This window comes from Agelaius phoeniceus, chromosome 24 (assembly GCF_051311805.1).
Source record: "Agelaius phoeniceus isolate bAgePho1 chromosome 24, bAgePho1.hap1, whole genome shotgun sequence".
NCBI classification, from domain to species: Eukaryota; Metazoa; Chordata; class Aves; order Passeriformes; family Icteridae; genus Agelaius; species Agelaius phoeniceus.
In genome coordinates this window covers 8,148,175-8,158,385 of record NC_135288.1, presented here as the reverse complement: position 1 = coordinate 8,158,385, position 10,211 = coordinate 8,148,175, and the positions used below count along the sequence as shown (strand labels likewise).

The following is a 10,211-nucleotide window of genomic DNA, read 5'->3' as shown; positions in this document are numbered from 1 at the left end:
GATCAGGCACAGACCCTTAGGGTTCGGCACAGACCCTTGGGGTTGGGCACAGACCCTTGGGGTTCGGCACAGACCCTTGGGGTTCGGCACAGACCCTTGGGGTTCGGCACAGACCCTCTGGGATCAGGCACAGACCCTCTGGGGTTCAGTACAGACCCTTGGGGTTCAGCACAGACCCTTTGGGATCAGGCACAGACCCTTGGGGATCAGGCACAGACCCTTTGGGGTTCCTGTGGGATCAGAGGCTCCCAGGGGATCAGCACAGACCCTTTGGGATCAGCACAGACCCTTTGGGGTTCCTGTGGGATCAGGCACAGACCCTTTGGGGTTCCTGTGGGATCAGAGGCTCCCAGGGGATCAGGCACAGACCCTTTGGGGATCAGCACAGACCCTTTGGGGTTCCTGTGGGATCAGAGGCTCCCAGGGGTTCAGCACAGACCCTGTGGGATCAGCACAGACCCTCTGGGGTTCCTGTGGGATCAGCACAGACCCTTTGGGTTCCTGTGGGATCAGAGGCTCCCAGGGTTTCCCGGCACGCTCCGGGCTCGCGCTCACACGTTGCTGACCCGGCTGTCGGCGGGGCCGGGCGGGACCGGGGCGCGCTCGCGGCGGACGTAGCGCGGCTTCCGCACTGCCGGGACAAAACACCCCAAAAACATCCCTGGGAATGGGGTCCCACAGGGAATTCCCAGAGGGACAGGGAGGTGGGATGTGGGGATTGAGGCGCAGCGGGGTTTGGGGTTTGGGCGTTTAGGGTTGGGATTTGGGATTGCGGTTGGGTTTCGGGTTTGAGCGCGGGTTCCACGCTGCCAGAGACAAAATATCCCAAAAAAAATCCCTGGGAATGGGACTGGGGAGGGAAATCCCACAGGGAGGAGGGGGCGGGATGTGGGGATTGAGCTGTGGGAGGGTTTGGGGTTGTGTTTTGTGGTTTTTAACCCCACAAAACCCAAACCTAAAACCCACAAACCCAAGTGTAAATCCCCAAACCCCAACGCCCCAAACTAAACCCACCAAACTCAACTCCAAACCCAAACTTAAACCCACAAAACTCAACCAAAAACCCAAAATTAAACCCACAAAACCCAAAATTAAACCCACAAAACCCAACCACAAACCCCAAACTAAGCCCACAAAACCCAGTCCCAACCCCAAAAAAACTCAAGCAGAACCCCAAGAATGGATTTCCCACCAGAAATCCCATCAATATTTTGCCCTGCATGAATTAAAGCAACAAATCCCATTAGAAAAATCAAATCCCACTGATTTCTGTTCCTTATCCCGGGAATTTTTGGGATTTTCTGTTTATTTTTAGCACATTCCAGGGGAAATTTCCTCACCTGAAGAAGCTGGAGGAGAGATCATGGATGCCTGTGGAATAGAAGGATAACGTCAAAAACAAACCCCCAAATTTTAACAGTTTTTCTTTTAAAAATCCAGGAATTTTTTAGGATTCCTATAATTTTCACTGAGTACAGAGTTTTTTCTTGGAAAAATCTCTTTTTTTTCCATTTCTGTCCCGGTTTGGATCCAAAGAACCCCAAAATATCTTTAATTTTATTTCAGCCTCATTCATCAATTAAGGAGTTGCTTAATAAAGTCCCAATTTAGTTAATTAAAATGGAAATTCTTGTTTATTTAATGTTCCTATAAAAGCAGAATTCACTCACTGTTTCACTGGGCTGGAGGACGGATGCTAAAAAAGAAGGAAAAAAAAAAAAGATTAATTAACATCATTTTAATTAATTGACGGCTGGAATTGTTCATTTTCCAAAAATACAGCCATGAAGGGAATATTTTCTTGTTTAAAAAGGAATTTTGTCTCAAAATCCAACCAAAATACTCAAAAATCCCATTTGGAGAATTTATTTGGTATAGGACTCTCAAGACTGGAGAATTTATTGGCACAAAATGGGGATTTTTCCACAGAAAATGGGAATTTTCTCCACAGAAAATGGGAATTTATTGGCACAAAATGGGAATTTTCAAGGAAAAAACCCCCATGTCAGTCAATGAACAGAGTGAAATTCATTAATTAATGGACAATTAAAGGGTTTTTTACCTTTGTTCCTTCTGTAGAAAATCTTTGGGAGTTTGTTGGCTCGTTTGAGGTAGAAGAAAGAAGCCACGGAAAGGATCAGGAACAAACTGAGGAAAAACGTGCCCAGAATCAGAGAAGCGGCGACTTCAGGGCCCCCTGGAAATGAAAAATGACCGAAAAAGAGAGAAAACCTGGTTTTGAGCAAAATTCTCTTTTTATTAAAGGATTAAACCCAAATAAAGAGCAAATTCCTGATTTTTGGGAGCTGTGGGATCATCCCCAGCGCCTGAAATTGAGCTTCAGTTTCAATGGCAGCTGCCAGGGACTCAATCAGTTTGAAAAAACTTTAATCAATTAAATCAGTTTTGACAAATTAAATCACTTTTTAAACTCATTAAATCCCTTTATAAAAACTCATTTTAACAAATGAAAACACTTTCATTGGTTAAACTCTTTTTGAAGCCATTAAATCACCATTAAAACTCATTTTAACAAATTCAAACACTTTTAACTCATAAAATCCCTTTATAAACTCATTTTAACACATTTAATCCTTTTAAATTCATTAAATCCCTTTTTAAACTCAATAAGTCACTTTTTAAAATCATTTTAAGAAATTCAATTGCTTTTAGACTCATTAAATTCCCTTTTAGACTCGTTAAATTCCTTTTTAAACTAATTTTAACATATTTAACTCATCAAATCCCTTCTTTCAGACCCGAAATCCTCCCAAAATCCCAGGTTCTCACCAAAGTTCTGGATGAAAGGAGAGCTCATGTTCACATGGGAATTCATCCCTCTGCTCCCAGCTGGGGAAAAAAGCAGAAAATGCACACCAAAAATTAAAATTAATTAAATTCAAATGAATTCCAGGACGTGGAGTAAAAATCTCCATTTTTTGCTGCCTTTTGGGGGAGTTTTTGCAGTCACTGGTACCAATTGATTAGGAAGAAATATTCCAATGAATTCCGATGAATTCCAATGAATTCCAATGAATTCCAATGAATTCCAATGAATTCCCATGAATTGAATTGAATGGATCGGATAAAAACGGGTGGAAAACTCACGGTTCCTGCACTCGCTGAGGTTGTGCCCGGAGGGGCTGGGCAGGGTCTCATTCCTGCACCTGATGCAGCTGCTGCTCCCATCCTCGTTCCACCTCCTGTAGCATCCTGCCCAAAAACCATGGAAAATGGATGAGACCAAGAGAATTCCCATTTCCTGGCAATTCCCAGGTTTTAGAGGGGGAAGAAAAGCAGAAATTCCCTTTTTTGGGGTGACAAACAGCACCTGATTCCCCTTTTCCCCACAATGAAGAGGTTTTAGTCTCAAATTTTATTCCCAATTTTTATCCCAGGAAAAACAAAAATTTCCCAAAGGGAAAAAGGAGAAGGAATTATGAGGAAATAATATTACTTAATTAATGAATTAATTAGCACTCCCCAGCTGCTGGATTTTGGTATTAAAGTCCAGAAAATCTGGAAGATTTTTATCCCTGGAATTCTCCAAGGCTCCAATGATTATCCCAGAAAAATAAAATTTCCAAGGGGAAAAAAGGAGCACAAATGAAAAGGGAATAACAAAAGTCTGGGGAACTTTGATCCCTGGAATTCTCCCAGTGATTATCCCAGAAAAACAAAATTTCCAAAGGGACAGAAGGAGGAGCAATTAGAAGGGAATGATAATTAATGGATTAATTAGCACTCCCCAGCTGCTGGATTTCGGTATTGAAGTCCAGAAAATCTGGGAATTTTCATTCCCTGGAATTGCCAAGGCCAGCTGGGTCTGTGCCCATGGAATAAATGACCCTGAAGGGCTTTTCCATGGATTTATCCCAAATAATTCCCTACCTGGGCTGCACTGGTGGGTGACTGGGCAGGAGCTGTTGGAATCCAACATTTCCACACAACATTCTGGGTCTGGCACCTGAGGAGAGAAATCCCCAGGGAATTCCCACTTTTCCATCGAGGAAATGACAATAAATATAACAAATAAATTTAAAATCTCCACAGAAATTAAGGGATGATACACTTAAAACCCACTGGAATTTTTTTCCAGCAAGAAGGAGAAAACTTGGTTTATTTTTAATTTTATTTTTATTTTATAAATTAATTTTATTTTTCTAAATCCATTTTATTTTTATTTTAGATATAAATTTTATTTTAAAAAATCGATTTTATTTTGCTGTTAGAAATCAATTTTATTTTTCTTTTCTAAATCCATCTGATTTTTAGTTTCCAAATAAAAATATAGAAAATTTGGAATAAAAAATAAAATAAAAATAAAATTAAAAAAAATTAGTAATAATGAAAATTAAATTAAATTCCTGGAGCACCCACTGAGTTTTCCGTGGATTTTCCTGCAACTTCTGCCACGAGCCTGGTCAGGAGAAGCACGAAGGGCACCTCCATTCCCAGGGAAACACAGATCTGGAGAAAATTTGGGAATAAATTCAAATTATTTATTCATGACACCGGAAGTCTGCTTCCCTTTAAAGAAGTTTAGGGAAAAAAGGGGAGGAAAAAAGGGGTGGGAAGAGTAGGAAACACAGATGAAAAAGGATTATTTATTATAAAATATAATAAAATTAAATTATTTAGATTTTTGTCAATATCTGAATATTCAAAGAATAAGGAAACACAGATGGAAAAAAAGGATTATTGATTATAAAACCATAATAAAATTAAATTAGCATTTAGATTTTTGTCAATGCCTGCTTATTCAAAGAGTAAGAAAGTACAGATGAGGAAGGATTATTGATTTAAACAACATACTAAAATTAAATTCTTATTTAAACAATCGATTGTTCTTACCTAGAAGAATCCCCTCGAGGAACAGGTCATAATAAAAGGGAAAACTTGGGTGGGAAAAGCCACTGGAAGTGCTGGATGCTCCTGGTGAGGGCTCAGCTCCCTCAGCTCAGTCCTGCTCGGGTTCCCATCCCTGGAACGGATCCGGACACAGAGGATGCCTGAGCCCAGCCCTGCAGCTCCCCAGCCCCTGGGCAATCACTGGATTCCAGCCACCAATAAATTTGGATTTCCAGCCACCAATAAATTTGATTTCCATCCGCCAATAATTTTGATTTCCATCAGCCAGAGAGAATTTGGAAACATTTGATGGATCTGGAGCTGTTGGGCTTTTTTATTGAACCAGTTTGAGAGCAAAGCTGAGCTCAAAACCTGCTCTAAAGCTTCTAAACATTTACAATATTCGGGGTTTTTTTACTTCATTTTCACTTAACTTTTAAAATTACTTCATTCCTACTTAATTCCTTCCAAGCCATCCCAAAATTGACAAATTTCCCACAAATTTGCTCAGGATCAAACATCCACAGCAAACTAAATTTGCCCAAAAATCTGTTCCATGTTTGGCAGCATTTTTTATGTGGATTTGGAAAAAAATAATTTTATATATATATATATATGTATATGTATATAGCCTCTGCCTGAATTAGAAGATATTTTTCCCTCAGGATTTTCCCGCCAGGGCAGGAAAATGTTGGAATTCCAACAAAGATTTCACAGCCTGGTAAGGAACAACATTTTCTGGCCAGACACAACATTTTGCTGCCTCCATGGAGGAGGTTTCACCTCATAAATTGAAATTTAGAGAGAAAAAAACAAACCCTAAAACCTTCAGGAGATTGAGGATCCAGGAGATGGAGGATCCAGCAACCCTGAGGAGAAGTGAAGCGTAAGGGGAGGTTTGGGCAGGAAATTGGGAAGGGATTGTGAGGGCCTGGGATGGAATTCAGAGAATTTGTGGCTCCCCCATCGCCGGAATTGTCCCAGGCCAGGTGGGAAAAACCTGGGATATTGGAAAGGATGAGTTTTAAATTCTCTCCATCCCATCCCAAAACTCTGTGCTACACAAATTTCCCACAAGTGTCCTCAGGATCAAACACCCACAGCAAAATAAAAATCTCTTCCATGTTTGGCAGTGTTTTCCCTGTGGGTTTTGGGGGAAAAAAAATTAATATATTATATTATATATACAATAACATACAATAATATTACATTATATTATTAATTATATTAATTAAATATATTATATATAATTGATTATATAAGACTATATTAGCTATTATACATATTTATATATATATTATATATAATTGATTATATAAGACTATATTATCTATGATACATATTTTTATATATATTATATATATATTTTTAAATATACCTTTATTTTTATATATATAAAAAGCCTCTGCCTGAATTAGAAGATATTTTTCCCTCAGGATTTTCCTGACAGCTCAGCTTGGGGCAGGCAGATTTCAGAATTCCAGCAAGGATTTCCCAGCCTGGGAGTCAGCTTTGGAACAAATCCCAGATCTCTGCCAGCCCAGACCCCATGGGAGTGAATCCCACGAGGGAATTCTGCCTCTTGTTGTGTCTCAGAAGCAACACAAACAGCTCAGGAACACCCAGGGCTTTCCTCCCACTCCTGCAGGCAAAATGTTCTCATTATCTCCACAGTTTCCAGTTGTTTCTGCTGCATTGGCAGCATTTTTCTTGTGGGAGCTTGGGAATTCCTTCAGTAGCTGGGAAAGGCTGGAAGTGGAGAGAAACTGTGCCTGAAATTCAGGTGGTTTCACAATTCCCTGCGTTTGGAACCACATCACACCCAAAAGCTGCTTAATTCTGGAGAGATAAGAAAGCTGGGAGCAGGACCAGAGAGGGCTGGAAAAGCTGAAAGGAAAAAAACTGAGGAGAAAAGCTGGAATGATAAAACTGAGAGAAGAATTAAAGGGTTTTAAATATTGAAATTATAAAGCTGAGAGAAGAATCGAGGGTTGGAAAGGCTGAAATGATAAAATAGAGCAGAATCAGAGAGGTTTTAAAAGTAGAAATGATAAAACTGAGGAGAAAAGTTGAAATGATAAAACTGAGAGAAGAATTTTAAAAGCTGAAATTATAAAACTGAGAAGAATGAAAGGGTTTTAAAAGCTAAAGTAACAAAACTGAAAACAGAACCAGAGAGGTTTTGAAAGTTGAAATGATGAAGCTGAGAGAAGAACTAAAGGGTTGGAAAAGCAGAACCAGAGAGGTTTTAAATCCTGAAACGATAAAACTGAGAGAAGAATGGAAGGGTTTTAAACACTGAAATGATAAAATTGAGAGAAGAATGGAAGGGTTTTAAACACTGAAATGATAAACCAGAGAAGAATGGAAGGGTTATGAACATTTAAATGATAAACCAGAGAAGAATGGAAGGGTTATGAACATTTAAATGATAACCCAAAGAAGAATGGAAGGGTTATGAACATTTAAATGGCAAACCAGAGAGGAATGGAAGGGTTATGAACATTTAAATGGCAAACCAGAGAGGAATGGAAGGTTTTAAACATTTAAACAATAAACCAGAGAGGAATGGAAGGTTTTAAACATTTAAATGACAAACCAGAGAGGAATGGAAGGTTTTAAACATTTAAATGACAAACCAGAGAGGAATGGAAGGTTTTAAACATTTAAATGACAAACCAGAGAGGAATGGAAGGGTTATGAACATTTAAACAATAAACCAGAGAGGAATGGAAGGTTTTGGGAGCTGTGAGTGTCACTCACCTGCAGGCTGCCGGGAGCCCTGTGCACCTTGCCCAGCTGCCAGCAAACACCTGAGGCTCCGGCTTTGCTGCTCATTTCACCAGGAACCTGCACAGGTTCAACAAAACAATCTTTTATCAGTCCCAGCTGGAGCAGGACTCGTTTTTCCAGCTTGGAGCTCAGTCCTGCCCTTTCCACGGCTGGGGTTTTGTAACAGCGCTCAGCAATTACAAGCTGGGTTTAATCAGAGCCACCTTGAGCCAGGCTTTGCTGTAAAAGCTGCTCCACACCTGCCTTGAGCAAACATTCATTCATATTCACTGCTGGGACACCTTCTGCTCTTACAGCGCTTGCTGCAGCATGGAAAATCAGGAGGGGAGATGAATATTCCACAGGGAAAAGTGAATATTCTGCAGGGAAAAGTGGTTTGGGGAAGAAGAAATGAATATTATACAAGGAAAAGTGATTTTGGGAAAGGAGAAATTCATATTCCACAGGGAAAAGTGGTTTGGGAAGGAGAAATTCATATTATACAGGGAAAAGTGGTATTGGGAAGGAGAAGTGAAAATTCCACAGGGAAAAGTGTTTTAGGAATGGGATAAAGGAATGGGTTGGGAGGGATTTAAAGGGTTCTCGGTGTCACCTTGCTGTGCCCCAGGCGGCTCCAAGCCCTGTCCAGCCTGGCCTGGGGCATTCCAGGGATGGGAAATCCTTGGGATAAGCAGTGCCAGGATCCCAGCAGCCTCACAGGGACGGAATTCTCCCCAAAATCCAACCTAAACCCACTCCTTGTGGCTTGGAATTAATCCCTCCTTGTCGTGTCCCTCCATCCCATGGAAATTCCCCTTCCTGCAGCTCGGGAAGGTCACAGTGAGGTCGCCCCAAAGCTTCCCCTCTCCAGGCTCAACAATCTCAGTGTTTCTATGATAAATTTGGGGTTTTTCACCCCTAAACGGTGCACCAAAACCCGTATTATTGGGATGTGCATTTGGGGGAAGCTCAGCCACGAAAAACACACCAAAATAATATCACCAAATCCCCACCACCCCAACAAGCTCAGATCGGCAAAAAATCCTCTTCAACCGAGTTAAATTATTAGGAAATAAAAGTTTCGGGGGGGTGGGACAAGTAGAGAATTCCTTTCCAAACGCAGCTGGCCCCAAAAGCGCTGGGGAAGGAGCAGGAACAAGGGGCGACTTTTAATCCCAAAGCCTTTTAATCCTAAAGCTTTTTAATCCCAAAGCCAAACCCCTCCGACCCCGCTGGTGCCGATCTCCCTGCAGAACTCGGTGACTCCATGAGGAACCGCTGCCCACCGCGAACAATGGGGCCCCACCCGGGGCTCGCCGCTCGCCCCGGGGCTCGCCGCCCGTTCTCCCTCCCGCTTCCTCGTCCTCCTCCTCCTCACCTGAGAGCTCCCCCGAGCATCCCCCCGCCACCGCCGAGGTTCCCGTTCGTACCCCCCGCCCTCCACCGGCGCCCAGCCCGCTGCACCCCGCGCCACCCTGGGAGTTGTAGTCCCGCGGCCACGCCCGCCTCGCCGCTTGGCTTAGCGGCCCCTCCGCTAAAAACCACAAATCCCAATAGCACCCGCGGCGCGCCCCACCTGTGCTCCGCTCCCCGCAGGTAAATGCGCTCTCTCAGCCTTTTCGCGCGGCGCCGCGATGCCTGCTGGGAAAGCCAGTCCCGCGCTGCCGGCGGCGCGCGGGGGCGGTGGGGCGTTCGCACTACAACTCCCGGCGTGCCCCGCGCGCGCGCCGCCATTTTAGGCGTTGCCTGGCAACGCTGACGCGGCGGGGTCGAGGCCTGTGCGCCCCAAAATCCCGGGAATTCGGGAAAATCGGGAAAATGGGGAAAAACAGCTGTGCCGGATGTGGCTGCCCCATCCCTGGCAGGGCCCGAGCCCAGCCTGGAGCAACCTGGGACAGGGGGAGGTGTCCCTGCCCAGGGAAAGGGGTGGGACTGGATGGGATTTAAGATCCCACCCAAACCATTCCATAATTCCATAAAGGAAACCGTGGGGTTTATTTCCCCTAAAAACCTCCTTCTTCTATGGTTTATTTCCCCCTACAAATCTCCTTTCATGTGATATTTTCCCTAAAAATCTCCTTTTAATGTGGTTTATTTCCCCTAAAGATCTCCTTTCATGTGGTTTATTTCCCCTTTTAACCCCTTGTTATTTTGCATTCGGATGAGGAGCAGCTCCTTCCGCAATCCCAGAATTTTCCTCATTCCTTGGAGCACAAATCCATTTAAATTTGGCATTTCCAAGCCAGCTCCTGAATTCCCTCAGGGTTTTTTTTTCTGACGAAAGCGTAAATAAACCTCAAAGGCCTCATTTAGACAAATTTGGAGCTGCTCCTCACCTTTATTTTGAGGGAAATCTGTTTTTTCTGCTTAAATTATCATGGAAAACATTCCTGGAGGTTTTGGATGTCTTCCTTAAACTTTTTTAGTATTGGAAGTTGCAAATTATACACAAAATATGGATTGGCTTTGTCAGATTTTTCTTTATTTCAAATCAAGACTGCCTCGAAATGCAAATATTTGTAAAGGTAGGAGGTAAAAAATGCCATGAATATTCATGAAATATGATAATTATCCCAATTACAGCTAAC

At 42.6% G+C, this 10,211-nt stretch overlaps 1 protein-coding gene across 3 annotated transcripts; it reads right to left on the bottom strand.

Annotated features, from left to right (window-relative positions):
- Nucleotides 1-202: 202 nt before the first annotated feature.
- Nucleotides 203-9,277, bottom strand: C24H1orf159 (chromosome 24 C1orf159 homolog). Of its 3 annotated transcripts, XR_013185114.1 has the most exons (12): nucleotides 9,002-9,083; nucleotides 7,615-7,701; nucleotides 4,855-4,984; nucleotides 4,381-4,470; nucleotides 3,892-3,967; nucleotides 3,109-3,213; nucleotides 2,791-2,850; nucleotides 2,063-2,197; nucleotides 1,671-1,696; nucleotides 1,341-1,371; nucleotides 491-631; nucleotides 204-440 (listed from the first exon to the last, which is right to left on the bottom strand). XR_013185114.1 is itself a non-coding variant. In XM_077190333.1 (11 exons), the coding sequence occupies exons 4-11, from the start codon at nucleotides 4,450-4,452 to the stop codon at nucleotides 552-554; spliced, it is 585 nt and encodes a 194-aa protein (XP_077046448.1). In that variant the 5' UTR covers nucleotides 4,453-4,470; nucleotides 4,855-4,984; nucleotides 7,615-7,701; nucleotides 9,200-9,277; the 3' UTR covers nucleotides 203-551. The 3 variants fall into 3 exon arrangements, 2 of the variants coding, with proteins under 2 accessions (XP_077046448.1, XP_077046447.1); XM_077190333.1 differs by lacking the exon at nucleotides 9,002-9,083 and adding an exon at nucleotides 9,200-9,277 and having other exon boundaries at nucleotides 203-631; XM_077190332.1 differs by having other exon boundaries at nucleotides 203-631.
- Between the last annotated feature and the right edge of the window lie 934 nt (nucleotides 9,278-10,211).

Excerpts from the sequence above, each read along its gene's own strand:
- C24H1orf159 (XM_077190333.1), bottom strand. The coding sequence starts at position 4,452 with ATGGAGGTGCCCTTCGTGCTTCTCCTGACCAGGCTCGTGGCAGAAGTT. Across the intron at positions 1,697-2,062 it reads TTTCTACAGAAGGAACAAAG|CATCCGTCCTCCAGCCCAGT; the intron begins GTAAAAAACCCT and ends CTTCTTTTTTAG. Across the intron at positions 632-1,340 it reads CTCTCCTCCAGCTTCTTCAG|TGCGGAAGCCGCGCTACGTC; the intron begins GTGAGGAAATTT and ends TTGTCCCGGCAG.